The sequence below is a fragment of the Lepisma saccharinum genome, chromosome 14 (genome assembly GCF_977018435.1).
Source record: "Lepisma saccharinum chromosome 14, izLepSacc3.1, whole genome shotgun sequence".
NCBI lineage: Eukaryota > Metazoa > Arthropoda > Insecta > Zygentoma > Lepismatidae > Lepisma > Lepisma saccharinum.
In genome coordinates, this window is record NC_139242.1 from 30,972,731 (window position 1) to 30,992,885 (window position 20,155).

Genomic DNA, 20,155 nt, shown 5'->3' on the forward strand with positions numbered 1-20,155 from the left:
TATCTCTAACTTCAACAGCCGGGCCCCATGGTGAAGTGGTTATCACATCGCGCTACGACGGCAGAGGTCCCGGGTTCGAATATTGGTGTGGGCATGGATGTTTGCGAGTGGGCATTCATCAATTTCATCATATCATCACTCATCCTCATCTTCGCAAATTAGCCAAAAGTGGCACAAAAAGCGAAGCAAAATAAAGCAAATCAATAAATCTAACTTCAACATGAAGTCTTCGGCTATAGCTATGCAGAAAAGTAAGGTATGCCCTTTTTTTGGAGGTAACTGTACAAAGGAACTCCAATATTATACATGTAAGGTGTAAGAATGTGTGTATGGCATCGGTTCTGTCTGTACCAGTTAGACAAAATTAAAATTTACGTAGTTGACACAATGCCCCAAGACATAATGAGTAACCTACCATGTCTTTGAAACTGGTACACCTACAAAGATGAAACTATCTTGCTCATTTGCGGCCCCGTACGTTTATAAATACTAATATCTCATTCACACACGACTTTTTCGGGAGGAGCTGGAATCGTAAAGGTGGATAGTACAGTAGGTTGCAATGATCCCATTGACTTTCAGTGAAAGACACACAGGTGTCCGTAACTGGAAGAGGCGAACACAAGATATCTCGTATTTTTTTAACTTTCGTTCTCAAATATGACGATTGGGGATCATTTTAAGGGGTGGGGTCTCTGGTTTCTTCCCGAGTTCGGTTTTCATTTTAAAATGTTCATTTTCTCAAAATTTCAGAGGAGGTTTTGGCCTCATCAGTCCCTTCTGCGTACGGCAGTGACTCATTGCCATCTATGGGTATCGATTTAAATATAGAGATAGGGCATAAAAAAAAAGCGTATCGTTAAAGTGGATCCAAACCGACAAAACCGACTGCTCTTACCTAACGTCGCATATTCGAGCCGGTGAAACAGATCAGAAACGGAGCGATGATGATAACTATGCTGCCTCTCAGCAAAATGAACACCTTCTGCTTCATACCCAAGAACTCCCCGAGGGCACTTATCTTACACTTTCTTTCACTTAACGCCGCAACATCCGCACTTGCCGCGGGCGGTTTCCAAGATGTTCTGCCCCCTCCCCCTCGTCCTCTTCGGAGATGTTCCCCAAGCCTCGTCGCCGCGGAGTTCGTATTAATTAATTTAATTAGCTTTAGTGGAGCGTGGAAGACGACGGTTGTAGCGGTGAGTGCGGGATCCTCGGATATTTACAGAAAACGTCACAAAACTTCCGTGCTGAAAGTTCAATGTGTTTGGAGTGTCGTGGAGATTATTGCTTTGGGGTATGTGAGGGTTTGTTCCAGAGTTCGATTTTCCCTGCGAGTTGTAATTGTAAAAGTGCAGAATGGGACTCGATGAGAGTCCCTTCATCAGTTTCATCATGTCTCCACTCATCTTTATCGTCGCGAGTAGCCAAAATCTGAAGAAAAAAGTGACGTAAAGTAACAAAAATCAAATAAGGTTTAAAAAGTTTTGTCAACTGCAGATTGTTATTTGTATTGTTAACAACAGAAATAAGGCGCATTCGAACAGAATTACTTAAGTAAAAACTTCGTTTGATAGAAAACAATGAATATTAAATACAGAAACCAGGTGTTTTCAGATTTTTTTTAAAAAAAAGGTTAACGTGAGAATTCAAACAAAAATTTAAGCCTAAAATTTTCCCCTAACTTTTATAGTTTTTTTCATGGACAAGATATGTAAAACTTAATAACAGAATAACAATGCAATTCAATATAGAAACTGTGTGAAGTGAAAACAGACGTGCTACAGATTCAATCATCTGGTGGACCGAATAGAATCAAGGTAACTTAATATACTATAAGGTAGCGCCATCCGAAAATTGCCGATCATGAACGAACGCGTGACGTCATGTGGGAGGATCGGTTATGCTCGGTGGCCCTTCGGTTATGTTCGTTCGGGGCTTGGCAGAAGCAAACGGCCGCTATCATTTCTATGCGAGTTTGAGAGTTTGAGAGAGTAATCTTCGCAAATTAGCCAAAAGTGGCACAAGAAGCGAAGTAAAATGAAGCAAATCAATCAATCAATATTTGTTTTCACATATACTATCACATTTACTAAATTCTCAAGGACAAATCCATATCTTGCCCGATTGGATTCGAATCCGGAACCCCTGGTGCCGAAGCGCGATGTGCTAAGCACTACGCCAAGGAGATCGACAGAGGCCTCCGAGGTACTACGGGCTCACAGAACGTCACAGGAGTACTATCGGATTATAAATTATGGATATTAGAGTTTGGATAATAAATAAATTATATAATCTATAATCTATAAATAAAAAAACACCCATTCTTTATTTATAGAATCTCAAAGAGAGCGATAGTTTGCCAAACTAAAAAATAATCCTATCTTGTTCTCACGATAATAAAAATAGAAGGCATAATAAAAAATAAATTGGTAACTATAGATTGACACAGAATTGAATAAGCTGAATTTTGATGTAACTTGTTTTTATGTGGTTCTACTGATTAACTTTTAATTGGAGTCCAAACTTGAATATCCGTAATTTCTAATCCGATAGTAGTCCGGTATAATCTATTTACATCATTTAACACAACGCAGTACAAATGCCTAATATTTAGTTTTCTGACTAAATAGTTCCTTCTTATTCATTCAGAACGTTGCAATCATTTCCAGGAACATTTCAAATTTTACATAACATCAGAAAGTATTAAAATTATACTGATATACTTAAAATCCAATCTTTACCATTCACCATAATGTAACTTTATTTTTGAAGTTATCAAGTGAAAGAAGCAATATACAATCTAGATAAAATTTTACTCTGCATTTGATACTCTAAATTCGAAAGAATTCCCAACCTTCTTCATATATTTATTTACTGTACAATAATTTACGTACGGATCAAAGTTCCACATGCAAAAATTTTTTGGAAAGTTTTATGTGGAGGAAGAATGATGAAATAGTTTGTAAGATAGTAGTTTCAGACTTAGAAAACGCAATTCCAGTTTGTAATTTGCAGATATTTTTAATTTCTCTGGTTCAAATTTGGCTGCAAGTTATCGTTATCATAGTTCTAAAAAGTATTTTTTCGTATTAAGAACTTTACATACAAACGCGTGCAGAAGATGAGTCAAAGTGTACAAGTACTAATTTAACTAAACGCGTGCAGAAGATGAGTCAAAGTGTACAAGTACTAATTTAACCTACTCGAAATACTTGATGAGTACTAGGAGCATCAAACTTAAATGTCTTAACCTACTAATTCAAGCCTATAGAAATAGATTTTTGATCACACGGTAAATGAAACGCTTTGAGAATATCGATGAAAATATCTTAGTTTAATTAAACAATAAAGGAGAAAAGTTACATGAACTCACAATGATTGACCGTGCACCTGTACGAATCATTATTCGTTAAAGGACTTTGTCCCCAGATTTTCCATTTCCATTCCCATGTGTGTCTTGAGTTGTATAACCGGAAAATATACTCCAAGGCTGATATGCGACACACATTTGTACATAAACGAAGTAACTTGCATTACACTAATCTTAGATCTTGCTCTTTTTGACAGAAATGTACTACAAAGAAATAATGTAACATCCATTGGTTTATATTGAGTACAAGGGTACAAAATTATTCACAATATATTTGTGAAATACCAAATTTGAACAAAGTTGCAAACATTTTAATGATGGGTGTAATATTCACTTATGTAATATTTACCATCGTGCATACAACGCTATGTAACTCGAATTGAAGATGTACTAAGTGAATTTCATTTCGAATAGCGTGAAAGTTAGTACACGATCTTCGAAATGCCCATTTCCGACAACGTTTTTCACAATAATGTGAACATACAAATCACAATCAACATCGGTCTGTGTTAAATGAAACTGTTAATAATTATAAATCCGACTTACATAAAATGTACTTAACAAATCAGTTAGGCTCACTACGTACTTCGCACTAGTTGAACACATTTTCAAGATATTGATGACTTCTCTTGTAGTACCTACTGTCGGTTAGGTTACGTTCTAGATTTTGAACTTTTTTATTTGGTTAAGCGGTTGAAAGAGGTTGTTTGTAATCTTTAATTTATTTGCTGATATGTAGATGTGTATTTCTCCTTTGTAATAGATCGAATATGTTTTCCAACAACGAAACATTGCTTGCAGTTTGTGTATATACCAACGTCTACATATTTTTCACTTTTTTGGCAGTATAGTCTTTAGCCTGTTTAGGGCACGTTTCCTTATTGCGTGTCTTTCGTAGCGTACAGCTCTGCAAACCTTATCAGCACGTCCTACAAGCGAAGCATATTGTGAAGATAAGTGTTTAGGAGAACTACACCATTTCCTCGATTATTTGGTACTAAAGTAATTGGATGTAATTTTAGCGATGGCACTGCAGTTGGCTTCAGCACGTTCTTTGGTGGAAAATACAGAAATTCTGCTTTTAGATCTCGCACATAGTCTTCTTCACAATAATTGGCACTGCACACTTGCATTTTTTACATTTCGTCTACAAGCATGAATCCACTGTTTACTTACGCAATTATCGACTGGAAATCTATGATATTTTATGTCAGTTCCTTTAGTTTTCTGGTTATATTTTTCATAGCTTGCTACAGCAAAATTAGACATGATTGCAGTCTAGAAGTACAAAAATACAATAAAAATAAATCGAACGCTACAAAATCAACAACCTGCTTGTTCCGATTTTTGCGACGTGTTAGTAGCTAAATGTACCCCGCATCAAACTTACTGCACATAGCAACGAGCACCGTCAAACCCGATCCTCCCAGATGACGTAATGCATACGTACTTCACATAGCAACGAGCACCCCCTGGAATAGAATAATATGGTCCGAGAATATAACAACAAGTTTGGAATAAACTTGGTTTATTTTTGTCAGTTTATAATACTTATTACTGTCTAATAATCATAATCATTGTAGTGCTGTCACCTAGTGGAAGAAGAAGCAAACGACTGTTGCAATACAATAGTCTGTGCAAATAAGACAGAATGTAGTTTCGTTAAAATGTAGAGTTACACGTTGTTTGCGAGATTTCCGAATCAATGCAGTTTATCTTGATAATGCATGTTTACATCGCACAATCTTATGGCGCAGTGGGTGAACAACAATCATACAAACTTGAACATTGGCCTGACAAAAAATTCTGGCGGCGACCATGCCTGCTTGCGTCACCCACGCTCCTTCCGCCCCCTTTGGGTTGAAAATACGACGACAGCACTAGAGGGTTTCTCTTTTTGGTACAACAGTACCACCTTGCTTTTTCCAGTGATTTTTTTTTTACTACATGATTCGAAACACTAAAGAAAGCATGACGCCTATACTCAAATTCAATAAACTAAAATGAACGGAGTGGTAAAATAATGCATAACTACGAAAGGAAAAAGTTTCCTAGTTTGTGAAATTCTTTCTTCAAATCTAAACGCATGTTTTTTTCTTGCATTTACTTATTTCGTCACGCAGATTCGATTTATCAAGTTCCTGTTCTTTATGTGAAGGTCTACAGAGTTTTTATCAGTCTTCCAGTGGAACAAGACGACCCAGTTCCACTTGGGGGGGGGGGGGGAGCATGGCGCAAAGAACGTGGTTGCGGGGGGAGGAAGGAAGTTGGCGAATGCACAAGCAATGCTGTCGGCGACTGGATCCAAACCCAGGATCCCGGCTTTTTCGATTGCGCCACCGCACAGCCACTGCGAGGGGGCGAATCAATAGAGCTTTTCGGTGCACTGAGGCGAAAGAAAGCCTTTCTCCCTGCAAGGCCTCGCTTTCCGTGCTGGTTCGCTTTAGCATGCAGATTCTACTGCCAATGAAATGGGGCGAGTTGGTTGTATTCCTTCAATTCCTAACTCTTTGTTAGCTGCAACGCTATGATTAGTGCAAATTAAAAAGAACGAAAACTGTACGTTTCCGCGAAGGGCTGCAGAACTGAATGTTTGACTCCCTTGAAACCTATGAAAGGTTGTCTGGTCTTGTCGGAAGTGACGTCATCTATTGCATTTCGAAAGCACTAATCCAACGAGCAATCGAGCCCGCTGCATGCAGTAAGCTACAGTGCATAATTGTTTACTACACTTCTTCGCTTGTTTGAAATCATGCGGAGTCGAAAGTCAGCCAGGTGTTGGTTGACGTTTTTCTGTTATGTGGACATGTAAGACAGGAACTCTTTAATATCCTGTGTGCTTTCTATGGTTAAACATACGTGTAACGCAGGAAAAACAATGTGTTCTTAATTTTATCACCTGATCGTATTTAGCGCTGCAGTCGAAGTGAAATTCGAATGATCTTCGCTTCCAATACAGGGTCAACGAAGTTAGTAGTAAGTTGTGTTTTATGCAAAGTCCTGTATGTTGAATTGTATCTTCTGCCAGTGGCGGCGATTGGGTCCAAAAACCGGGGGGGGGGGGTCAAGGTACAAAAACTGGGGGGCAAAGACAGTACATTTTCCTTCGTAGATAAGATTGAGCATAGTGCGAAGGCAAAAGTGGATAAAACTAGAGTGGCAACTGACCCCCTTGCCCCGCCCTAATCGCAGCCACTGTTGTATTAAGAAGCAAACTGCCGGAGCATTAATTGAGGTGAGTGTACAAGGCAAGACTGAACTGCGAGACCATTGGCGAAGGATGTTCGCTTCACGTACGGAGACGGGTCTGGTGCGAGGCACACCCAGCTTCCACCAAACACCAACTAATAAGAACTCTGAACCTGGCTCTCATAACCTAACAATTCCTAACCTGCAATTCCGCTTAGGTCTAATAATGCATGTGGTTAGGTTAGGAGGGACAGGTGGTGGGTGATCTCTTAGCATTTAGTTTTGGCGTTTGGTGAAAGCTGCATGTGCCCCGCACCAGACCCTTTCGGACACTGCCTCTCTCTATTTGTGCGATTCTAGACTTGTCTGGCCACATGGCATGCACGCTAATTAAAGCTAGTAGCTTTCTCCTTCCAGTGGCGGCGCCTCAGCGAAACAGGGGCGCCCCCTAAATAAACAAGAATAACTAGTAGATAAGGATATAAATAAATGCTCTTCTAACTCAGACTACGTATTTCCTGTATGGTATTCGGAAGCATATTGTATGCGATTGCCAACTTCAGAAAATATTCTCGCAGCCTTCCCACTATATTTTTCCTGGCGCCCTCACTATCTGTCTACGATAATTCTAAGTATGAAGATGAAGGATGATCGGATAAGCTGCTGAAGGAGCACACCACGGAACACCCGTCCCAGGCGAATAATCTTTACAGCTAGATGATACCGTTAACTATGAAGCAACCACACCTCTCATAAGTTGTCAGCCAATTGTAATATTACATTCTCGATCCTCCAGACGAGTTTTTCATTATCTTCTTACACCTCATACAGTTAGCGTACTGAAATGCACAGTTATTCTATTTTGTTATTAACTTTTCCATAATTTGCCCAACAAAGAGTTTTAAAAGTTATGGGAAAATTTAGTCATCAAGATTTGTTGTTTGACGTCACACATAAAACTAGTCTTTTTTCTTAATTACATAATTTATTATTTGTTTCAAGGCAAAGAGAGAGTGAGTGTTTCGCACTACGTGCGCATTTATTTCAATATCGTCAGAATGGACCATGCTACCTAAAAAAACAAAACAAGAAAGAATGAGTTTCTCTCCATATGGAAGCTGCTTTTCATGTTGAATATTAAGCTACGAGATACCAAAAAGTAATGAATCAGTATTTACAGAATCCCATTTATTCCTTATGGAGAAGCAACTTCAAGTTACGTCTAATCTGACGTTTTCAACACAAACAAATCTTCAACCTGTCCTCTTTCCATTCACGTGTTTTTCTGCACCATCGGAAGTTTGACGTTCCCAAGAGAACAAGTAAAATAAGCTCCCATAAGCGTAATGCTAAGTTTCTCCCCCCCCCCAAACCATGCAGCGCAAGACCTCTCTTTCTTCAGATCGCCGCGGGAAAAGGTTATCTCGTGAAACCTAGTTTCTGGTTAGGCACTGAAACTGTTCCTACTACGCTCATTGTTTTCGATCAAAATCAGTTTTTACTTTGGTTATTCTGATCTACTACTTTACCTCTGAATTGACAATGAAGAAAACAAGCTACAGTTGACAAAGCTTTTTTTCTAACTTGCGAATGGTGAAATGGTTGTGTTTTAACAGCAATATTTATTAACATAATAGAAATTATGTAACTTTATGTAGCCATTTTGGTCTCAATACCTTGAAAGAAAGAAGAGTTTTTAATGATTTAATGTTTTTTACGTAAATTAGTAAGACAAGATTAAGATTGGCTATGTTATGAGCCGTTAGAGAGAATAAACTTCCATGTAACACCTTTTACATTGAGGAACAAAACACTTCTCTGCACGCCACTCTCAAGGTTAAACATAAACAAAAACTCTCCATTAGTAAGAGCTCAGGAATCGTTTCATGAGTTATTCTTAGTGCATGATTTGGACATATTATTTGATTCAATGTTGTTAGGAACAAAAACCTGTAAAGCATTATATTTTATCGGATTTGTCTGTTAGGAGTTTTCACACTATCATAATTTTTAACATTATTTTATGTACGTATTAACACTAACATTAAAGTTAACATTTGTGTATATTATTATCATCATCTTTGTGTTCAATATGTTCAGCATAAATGGAACTTCGGTCCTGTGATGGACAAATAAAAAAATAAAATGAACTAAACACTTTTTCAGGGGTGATCTAGTCGACGGACTAGATGAACACCACCGCTCAGGCAAAAACAGATGGGAACACGTTTCACGGACAACGATGAGACTGTAGAACTGATACACAAGCGTTCAATTAACCCTTTCACCTTTCCTGCTAAATTTCGTAGTTCTTTGCATCCATCCGTACCAATCACCCCTTAAAGCTCCTTTTTGTGCGTGTGTGGGTCCCGACCTACTGCTCCCAAGTTTCACGGTTCAACAGGATCCACCTTCAGTGCCATAATCGCATCGCATCGCGGCTTCAGACTTTCGGCCACTTTGCGATGCGACCGACTGAACCCTTCTTCCTTTTGTGGCTTGGGAGATATCTTGTGCTCGAGTTCACCTGTGAAGGTGTCCGTGGACACAGAAAAGCCAAACATTGGAAAAGGCTGTGCACGGAGGGTCTGAGTAGAGGAAGGGGAGGGGGAGGGTTTTTCTTCTTTTTTTGCCCGCTGGACCGAAAACTCTGGTGGTGCGAGGCGGAGATATCCGGTCGATTCTGTCACACCTCGGTTGGCGCTTCCCACTCATCTGAGACCTGGGTACACTCGCGCGACCCCATGCGGTGGGAAAGCGAACCCACCGAAGAGACAGAGGTCACACTTGCTGGTGTTATCAAGAGCTTCATTCTCGCACTTTCCAAGTGAGTTGGAGGGGGCATCGGCATAATCATGGAACGCCCTTTCACGAAACTGTCAAATTACGCTGCTCTACAATGATCCCCGCCCCAGAGAAGCAACAGTTATTAAAACAGGCTGCGAAATTTCTCCCACCAAAACTTTCTCGGGGGCAGTTTTTTTTTCTAACAACTGACTTCAAATATACTTTACTACGGATAATATTGAAACACAAAATAACTATGGATAATGTATCTGTGTTTGTAGTGTTTTGCGCAAAATTTAAACAGGAAATAGGTGAATGCACCACTGAAAAATTTGAAATAGAGGGTCTAGGTTCGAAGAAGCCACCGTCACCAACGTAACGAGATATGGACTGAAACACGTCGAGCTCTGGTAAATCAGTGACACGTTTTGTGTTGGTTGGTGTTTAAGTCCACTTTATGCACAGTAAGGCTAATCGGGACTGGACCTACAGTTTAAAGTGGGATCCGAACCACTGTGCCATGTTCCTCTGCCGGGCATCGAACCAGGGACCCCTTCATTACAATGCGACGACGCTACCACTGCGCCATCTGGGAGGCCGTAGTGACACGTATGGACACTGCTGATGTACAAAGAGTAGTGACATTTATTGACAATTACTATTTAGGCGCACGAGTTACATGCTTGACGTTTGAAAAGTAGTTTCATAGCTTCGTAAAACAGTTGCTAGCAACGTACAATTTTGTACTTCACAACACTTGTTCAACATGACGACGACAAACGGGAATGCAAGCATGACAGCAGTGTACAACACTCTGCCGTATGCTTTAAAATATTCCTGGATTGTTACGAATCAAATCACAAACACGAACTATCCTAACAAGTAATTCTGTTTCCGTGTCCGCTGTGCTTTCACATACAAGTGATTTGAGATATCCCAAGAAGAGAAATTGATAGGTTCAGATCGAGTGATCTCGCAGGCCTGGGAATTGATCCTTCCCATCCAAACCAGCGACCAGGAAAGGCTGCGGACATCCACGCTGAAGTGAGGCGGTGCTCCGTATTTCATTATGCTGGTTTCTCCGACCCTAGGTTACCTATCTCAAATAGTTCAGTCCTGCACCACATATTTCCTCTCATTTTTGCACGCTTTCACTGTATCACTCTGTATATATTACAAACATAAAGGAGGTTGCAATAGCGCACGCAGCAGTTGCAGCGATGTAGCATGCACAAGAAATGCATCAGAAAATAAAGTACCTTCCCATAACTTTGCCTACAGTATAGATTAGTAGCGTCTTCAGAAGAAAGGCCTGCTCTGAAGATAAAAAGGCGGTATATTATTACACAAGTCTATACAGTGTGATTTCGTAATTTGGCCCGTACTTTCAACTTGGGATTGCGACTTAGTCCCGAAGTTTCTTGGAAAGCCACCAACAGTGGCGTGCCAAAAGGGGAGGGTGTTGGTGGGGGGTCATAATCCCCCTTTGGCCCAGTATTCCCTATATATATAAAAAAAAGAACGTCAAAGGCAGAAAATGGTGACCAAATGAGGAAGGGCCGACTACTTAAAAATATATACGTAACCCCTCCAATTTCGAAAATCCTGGGTACGCCACTGGCCACCAATATGGCAGACCTTGGCTTATTCAAGTGCAAGAAACAAGTCACGCCCTGACAACGAGTTCAACTTTTACCTCACGCATCAGAAAAATCCCTGCGTCGCTGAATACATTGAAACAAGTAGATTAAATCTAGCCACTGACCGCAGAACAGAAAACGAACTTATGGCATGCTAAAAAAAAACAACCGCCACACTATCGTCTCGCGTGTTCTTCCGCGGTTTTAATCCTCCTTTCTCGGACTTGCCAACTCCTCTCCAGCTTCCTTCACCCACTCCCACGACAAAAGGAAACCAAATTTAAATTCCCTTTGTACATTCCGTCGTCCTTCCGTCACGTAAGCCGTGCGCACACACAAACTCAAAACTCGACCATCAGTCAGACAGACCCGCCTGAAATTGCATATGATGTTTCTATCGTGAGGAACGCAGATGGCCCGGCCAGGATTACGGTGGGGAAGGAACACACAAACCAGTGTTGCCACATGAAGGAAAATTTCCCTCATTGCATGGAAATTTCCCTCATTAAAGGGAAATTGAAGTAAAATTTTATTTGAAATGGAAAAGGAGCAATTCTATGAAAAATATCAAAATTTCTGGGGAAATTGAAGATATCGGACTCTCATATTACATTCAATATATTTTGTCGTAAATTATTCTCACAGCTCTCAAATATCTACATTTATTCGCTAAGTGAACAGTGAATCAATAAACTTCATTTTCTGTTATTTACGTTTATTCACGAAATCCTAATATTACTGTTGATTCATTATTATTATTGTTAGCTAACAATGACTATTATTATTAAGTTTTGTGAGTGCATTTTAATTTGGGGGAAATGCACGGAAAAGGGAAATTTTTGTTCTCACGTTGTGGCAACACTGACACACACACATACACAAAGGATAGTGGGTGGGGTTGGTTTATATAAGCAAGCGCTGGCCCCTCCATGCCCGAGCTCTGAATCTGTTATTTCTTCGTGTTCTTTCGAAGGGTAAAAACAGTATGCAAAAGGCCTTTAGGGCGAATCAGAGTTGCCAACCACACATGACAATATATTACTGTTTAGACGGATATATGCAACAACAAAAAAAACAGTTTCAAACCTTGGATTTCAGTTCTGAAGTTAACGAGTTGCCAATTAATATTTCGCCGATTTTAGCAGAGTTTTTATTCTCAACAGTATATGTTTCAGTCTCAGTAATGCGTTCCCTCATGCGTCTCAACGAAATGACAGCATGAACAGAACATATGGCAAAACGAAGCAAATCGAATAAAGCAGTGTGCTTTCTACAATATAGGCTATTATGTACATTTCCCAAACAACGTTAAAGAATGTGAGTTTTGAGTTTTTGTTTTAAGCCCACTTTTATGCACATAGGATAATCGGGACTGGAGTGGGACCAGAAGCACTATGCGCCCCTACCGGGTATTGATGACAAGGCAATGACGTTACCACTGCGTTATCGCGGAGACCCAGGTAAAGAATGTGAAGGAGATTTAAAAATATGGAGAAAATACCAATTTCTCATCATTTTGGATCAAATTTAAAATTTTCACCCCCCCCCCCCCCGAAATACGAACTTGCACCTCCCAAATGGAAAATTCTGGATAAAGCCCTGTACAGTCGTGAAATTGAGTGTGCCGAAATATACATTAAGTTGTGTTGTTGGTTTCTTTGTTTGAATTGTTGCTTTAAGTACACTTTATGCACGAGGCTAGTCGAGACTGGCCTATAGTTTAAAGTGGGATCACACTGTGCCTCCATCGACAGGAAAATCGTGCTGTTTGTGTTTACTTTGATACTAACTGGTGGAGTATGTTTTACTATTGGTTCTTTGCAGTCTGTGGCGGACATTAGGGGCGCAGTTGCCCCCACTTTTGGCATCTTGCCCCCCCCCCCAGTATTAGAACCCAATCGGCGCCACTGCCGGCGATTGGATGCCAAAACTGGGGGCAAGGAAAGTTTACTCTCTTGATAGGCAAGGATTGCCATTGAGGAGATAGTGCGGGGGAGGGGGGGGGAGCGGAATGCAACAGCCCACTTGCAGCCTATCACCGCCACTGAATAAGGGTATTTGGCGGTACACAGATATTATATCCAGGTATTTAACATGCTTTTCTCTCTCCTTTAGCTAATCGCGACGCTGAAGATGAATGGTGATTAGACAATTGATGTAGACACACTGACACAGGAATATCCAATGCCCAGGCCATGGTTCGAACCCTGAACTTCCTGTATCGAGAACGAGACCGTTTACATCGCGGTATACCGAGGCGAGCCCCACAATCGCGAATTATCAATAATCGAGTGGGAAGCATCCGCGGTTATCAACACTGAGAGGGACTTGCTCTTTCTCCGTTCACAAAGAAAGGATGTTGAACTCTCTGCGCATGCGCAATGGACCAGGTAACCGTACCGCACGCGTGACGCTGACCGTGAGAATGGGCGGGGGGTGGAATTCTCCGCTTGGCAGACGCGGGGGCGGAGGAGAGTGGGGCTCTCCTTTGTGTAACCCTTTCCCTCCCCGTTCTCCCGAACCATGGAAAAGAACAGCTTGAAAAGTCGAACTTATCGTTGGAAACGTAACGCCGAAAGGGCAGCTGTGAAACTTACCTCGTTCATCTTAAACATTTCATGTCACTGTTATAAACCATGATACATGGATTTAGTATGGTTAACAGAGTGATTCAGCCATTTTGCCATTTGCACCCATTGGGTAAAGACCGAAAGTAAAGGACATAAAAAAAAATACTTAGGAATGATACAATCGAGATTCAAAATTGAGACAGACGTTGTGTAAAATTGATATGAAACGAAACTTACTGTCGATCTTTTCAGAGACTATTGCGATTTCGGACTTTAAGCGGATGTCTATATGATTATTTATAACTAGGTCTTACATTTTGTTTATCGTAATTACAAAGATAATCCGTTAGAGGCAACTGTGAAATGTGGTTGCAAATATTTAGGATAACAAAATAATATTAATCAAAGGTGTTAACTTTAACGACATCTATACTCTACTTGTGCGGTAGTAAGTTGTATATGTTGATTGTACTGTGTATTTCGAGACAAGACCGGGAACGAGAAAGACCTCGCACACGAGATGAGACGAGAATGTTCTAAGTATCGTATGAATATAGTCCACAATTCTACCACTTTTAAACATGTTGAATCAGTGTCGTAATCGAAATGCTCAAGTTTTTCTGGACGGTGCAATTTTAGAACAGAGTGAACGAACACTTTTTTCCTTGAAAACTTTGGGGAGGTCTCGAGCACATTAGCCTCAACATTTTTCTTAACACTTTACAAATGGCACAGTGTCAGTCGATGATCCTACATGCAACATTCCATGCGAAAATTCTAGGTTATTTCCTTCCATTCCTACAACTGTTGGACAAATAATGCTGTAGATATGTCAGCAACAGATCTCTGTGTCATGACATAACCGACCTCTTCCCGTCAATACTTGACGCCACAGAGCGCAAGTGAGCAGAGCGACCAATTAGCTTCAACACCTCCGACGAGGCATAGTGTCATTGGCTCTTTCGTTGGCGCGCTTACTGCTGACGCGAGACTTTGGCGGGAAAGGGTAACATTTTCCGGACTATAGCTTAAAGCGACCCCTCTCAATTTTGTGTACGAGAGTTCCTAATCAATGACTAGAGCAAAAAGTTACTGACTTCACCAAATCCCATAACTCCCCCACATTCCCTTGCTGCTGGCCACGGTAGGAACGCATACCGACCGCCGGCCGAAATCATTAAAATTCGTCCTTCGTTCTCAATTTTTCGAAATTTCGTTCGATCGATTCCCGACACATGCAATTTCGCTCGGTTCCGAGGCGACCCTCTGGCTGAAAATAGTCGCAGGACGGAGAATCGATCCCCTATGCGCGTAATTAAAATGTCTGGCGGTACATGCAAAGCAAACGCTACGACCACTGGGCACGCAACTTCTCATCCACCCCTGCGGGGGAACGCGCAACGTATTCGATACATTTCCCGATTTGAAGCCTCTGCTGGAATTTGTCGAAAAGTTGAGAAAGTTGTCATCTATTTGGCAACGTTGGATGTACGTTACTATTTTAAAGGTTACTGGCAAATATCTCGAATTAGTTTTGCGATATAAGAACTACAGTATTGGCCACAACAGTCTTCCAACCTGAAAACGAACTGTCTAGTTTCGATATTATGTATCCTTCCGCCCCAGCACTGCTGCTTGACAGTCGCACCAATCAGAAAACCATATTCTTCCCGACAAACGTGGCACTATTTTCTACAAATTAACACGACCGATTGAAGCATAATATAAAAGTCTTCTCATCTTATACTTGCCACCTCAAGGAACTTTCAATTAAATTCATAGAAGGGTAACTAGATAAAAGTACGCACTATTTGCGACGGATGAATTTCGATGACTTGGCCAACCTCGTTTACCTTTTCACCGAGTCAGTACAGCAGCCTAAATCATATTTTGGGTGCACACTGAAGTTTTCTTCGTTATTTTGACCAGTAATGTAATATTGTAGTTCATTCTCGTGTTCAAGTTTCATTTGTAGCCACGACCTGGTAACACTTGCTTCTGGTAAGAGTTCTAGTTATTCGGATGTAACTTTCAATAGATTTTTTTTTAAAAAATGAAGAGCATCGTAAACGAAAAATTGGGAAATAATGTGTGTGGGGGGAGGGTGGAATGTAACTGTAGACACACTTAATAACAACAAATCTTAACATGTAAAGACGCGAGATTACAGCAAAGTTAATTAAATGTTATAGAAAATGAGAATTCATACAAGCAGCCATCTGTTGTGTCAGGAGACAAGTATCCAGGCCCAAAAAAAAGTTTTGCAAAATGCAAACAGTGAGTGGAAAGCGAAAATTCTCTCACAGTCAGTGTGGCAACGTCGACAGGAACGATCTTGAATGAAAATTTATTTTCCTGAGGACACATCCGGGAAAGCAACCGTGGAATTGGCGCGTGTTTGCCACCTGGAGGAACATCTGGTATTTTTCACGGCTTGTAGTAAAAAAAAAAAAAAAGTGTAGTGTAACAATCCACATAACAAAAATATCCACCAAACTCTGGAGATTTTGAAAGAGGAAGCAAGTCTCAGTAATTTTCTTTTACGGGAATAGCTTGTAATGTTTAGTTTGGTCCAAAGTTGGGAATGCGAATGTTTTTAGGGGGATATGTTATATTTAAGTTGATTTTCACGTGACATACTAGCGCCAAGATTATTTAACATCAGAAAATATACGAACTACAGTTCTCCTGTAACTAAAACGAGCGACACTAGCGCCACCACTCTAATGCCAGTGTTTCGAATGGGGTGGCTGATCTGTGTACAAGTACATGCACTTTGATCAATGCCTTTACACTGGCTATTTGTAAAAGATATTTTCCTAAATTTGATTGCGATTATTACTTTACTTCCGCACTCATTTTTCACCATTCTATGTATGTGGATCTAGAATTGACCTTTTAATGGGATTTTTAGAAAGCTATTTCTTCTCCTTTTTAAAAAAAGACTGCTTAGTAAGAGATTGCCAAATGTTGATAATTCCCGGGAAAATAGAACCTTCACTATCAGTGTGTTTATTTCCAAACCAGGTTAATATGCATTTATATTACAGTGCCGAATGTAGAAATTCAATCACAAGAAGTTTCTGGCTGCAGTCCTTCTCAAAAAATTGCTAACAGTTATTGTTCTGTTGGCTTTATGTTGCCATTAAAGGAAGTTACTACGCGGATATCTGAATAATTCACGCCCATTTATGTTACTGGGATGTTATAATGTCTGAGATTACATTACAGACAAGTAAGGTCGGTATTGTTACTACAACAATTTTCGTCGTCGTCGTCTTCTAAGAGAACCAAACCCAACTAGCCTAACCTAACCACCACATATTATTTACTACCCCAAAAAGCTATTAGCCAATGGGAATGATTGAAAGGTTGTAGCAGCAATCACTACCTACAAGCAATTGTAATATATCTGTTTCATGCGTGCTCTATGGAAGAAAACGTCGCGCAGAACAGAACATAACTTTTAGGCCACTGTATTTAAACTTTTCTGAACACAAACTGCAATCAATCTACTTGTATTGGGAAAAGGGAGATCTTTACTCACCACTGTCGATAATCTTGGAGCCATTCCCCAGGTCCCAGTCGAATTTGACATCGGTCCCGGAATCCAAATGGGCCCGAAGCTTCACACTTCTGCCGACAGGAGCGTAACGGTCGCTGAAGTCCAAACTCAATCCGGTCGGTTCTTCCTGCACCTCCAGGCACATCCGTGCCACCTGGCTTCCAAGGATATTACTGGCCAGCAGGGTGACATTGTAGCGTCGAGACGCCGGGTACTTGTGGGAAAAGATGGCCACCTGAGCCAACAGCAGCGGGTGGAGCTTCCCTTCGCTTCGCTTGGCAGAACCGTCGCCAAACTCGATACTGAATGTCACATCAGAACCTCGTCCAACAGCTGCCTCGAATTTCACCTGCTTTGATGCGAGTGCCACCTGGTGACCGTCCAGTAACCTGCAACAATACGCACTCGTCAGCTGTGAAACATGTGAAATGGATCCCAAGCTTATAACAGTATCTCGTAAGTTCTTCTCAACGAAACCCCTTGTGTCATTTAATGTCACGAATTCTATTTCATTCTTTCCAATACAGAAGAGCAGAACTAAGAGCAATACCAGAAGAGAAAAAGATATAAAACATTACATACATGAAAAAAGAAAACAAAACCAATGTGGATATATAAAGAAAAAAAATTAACAATAACATTCCCTCCCTTTTACCTAAAGTTTCAACATCAGCAAAGCAAAGTTTATTTATAGATAACTTGTAGTAAGCAGGGTATATGGTCTCTAATGTACTGTGAATAGAAACTTATTACTAACATTTAACATACGAGATCTATTCAAAAAGTTACCGGAATAGAGTTATTACAGCTGAAATACATATGGCAACACTGCTTTAACGAGTGTTACCTGGCAAGTGTGCGTCGTTATAGCAGTTGGCGATTGAGTGAAGATCTTTCTGCGATTTTTCCTGAGTTCTACACGGTGAGCCAAAAATAATACAGGGAAACGTCACGTGAAGAGTTTGTTTGGACTCGATGTTGTTCAGTGATGTCACACTAATATGTAGGGAGACAAATTTATGGTAAATAAAAACTGAGGAGAGCGGTAAATAAAATGTTAGATCAGCGGTGGAAAAAAAGAAACAGACTAATCTTATCGCTGCTACAGCTAGCAAGTTCAATGAAACTGAAAGTTGAGTAGACATTCGGGGGAAGAAAGGAATGCAGCTTGACAGGGAGCGAAGTTTTCGAACTGAGATTATGTCCATGGAAAATCCCAATTTGCAGCGTCTTCCTGCAGCTGCAGGTGGTAGGAAACTTCAGGCAAACGTTTCGTTACAAATCGACAGTTGGCTCGCACAACCTCGATTGCCGGTTTTTGCGTGTTATTTACTTAATTTGATGATAATTCACGGTTATTTCGCGAAAAAGCGTCAATTTCGTGGAAAAGCACACATTTCGCGTTACTTCGCGAATAAAACTCATGCATATTTCATCATTGGGGGTGTAGTTACGTCCAGAATGTTCAAAATTGCATCTTTTTCTCACATTTCGCGATAATGTCCCTACTAATATGGTTCACTGACATGACAAGAATGCCAAGTGTCAGTCAAGCAGTGCTACTTTCCGAGAACATTTTGAACCAATCTCGTAACGCGGAGAAGTTAGAACAGCTCGCTACGACGCCAGGGTCCCGGGTTCGAATCACGACCTGGGCGTTCTTTGCGAGTATTCATCAATTCCATCATATCACTCATTTTCATCTTCGCGATTAGCCAAATGTGGCAGTGGCAGTGTATGAATTTAAAAATAACCTGGTTTTAGAGAACATGGAATGGTAAATAACTGACGAAAGAGACTCCATTTAACTCCCTCTATCCCACCCACACACACTAAAATTTGTAGCATGTTATGTCGCGTGTACCATGATCTGATTCGAGCGTCCACAAAGCGCCTACGTGCTGGTTTCAATCTCAGCATATCATAAAGGCTCGCGTGATTATACAATGCAATTTTGTAGAATGCCACCCACGAAAGCGCATTGCCACAAGCGCATAAAGCATGAGCTAATACACACTTCACGCCTAACACGTATAACAATGGGGCAGTCCTGTTGGGGTGATGTTTTTTGTGCTGTGTGCAACTGAGGCTTCCATCGGACACAGCGTTGAACCTCAACTTGTCTGTAGGCCGATGCACACACGTGTAGGGAAAAAGGTCACACGATAATCACATCGATGTTTTGCACGGGAACCAAACTGCGGCGAGCGGGCTGTTTCCGCATGAATTTGCCAGTCTCACTGGTACCTGAGATTACTACGGAGGGTTTTATTTGGGTGGGGGCTGGAATTGTAAAGGATAAATTCATTCGTGGGGGCGGAATATATGAAATATTTCATAATTATTCAGGCTGAGTTGATACCACTTTCAGCCGATACTCTTGCCGATTATACCAATGCTTGAAAATTGTAATAATTAAAAATTGTTCAAAATATTAACTAATATGATTGTAGAAGCAACTTCTTCCAATTATATGCATCAATTTATTACAGTTTTGCTTTAAAGCATGCAAGAATTACATCAAAATATTAAAATACTTCTTATGTAATCACAAAACACAGTTTTTCGACACAATATTGGTGCAAAATTAAGGGATAGTTGGAATTTTGCATAATTTCCAGCATAATTTGACTTATTTGAATATACCGCGGTGCATTCTTGCGGGCCCCGAAAAATGCCGGAAAAATAACGGCCGATATCGGTGCAAAAAATCCAACATACACTACCGATTAAAAGTTGTTCAAAGACAAAAATTGTAATCGCGGGGGGGGGGGGAAGGAAGGTCTGTTACCACTTTAGTTTTTCCCGAGTTCTCTGCTGCTTTAATTTGAAAATTTTGATTTTTTTCTAAATTTCGGGAGGGACTGTAGTCCCATCAGCTCCCTTTTGCAAGTTCTGTGATGTGCCGTATATTGTAAATCTTCGTCTACGTGTATTGCGCACTTACTAAGCTATAGCTGTAACTGTAAGTTACTGTTTTGCAACGAATTAACGTAATCAACAGTTACTTTACGACACATACTCTGCATCG

At 40.5% G+C, this 20,155-nt stretch overlaps 1 protein-coding gene across 1 annotated transcript in view; it reads right to left on the minus strand.

Annotated features, from left to right (window-relative positions):
* LOC145998324 (polycystin-1-like protein 1) overlaps positions 1-20,155 on the minus strand; it is a 395,827-nt gene that overhangs the window by 101,424 nt on the left and 274,248 nt on the right. The window contains exon 7 of the mRNA XM_083134729.1: positions 17,107-17,513. Within this exon, the coding sequence (XP_082990855.1) occupies positions 17,107-17,513 (407 nt within the window). The remainder of the gene's footprint in view (positions 1-17,106; positions 17,514-20,155) is intronic.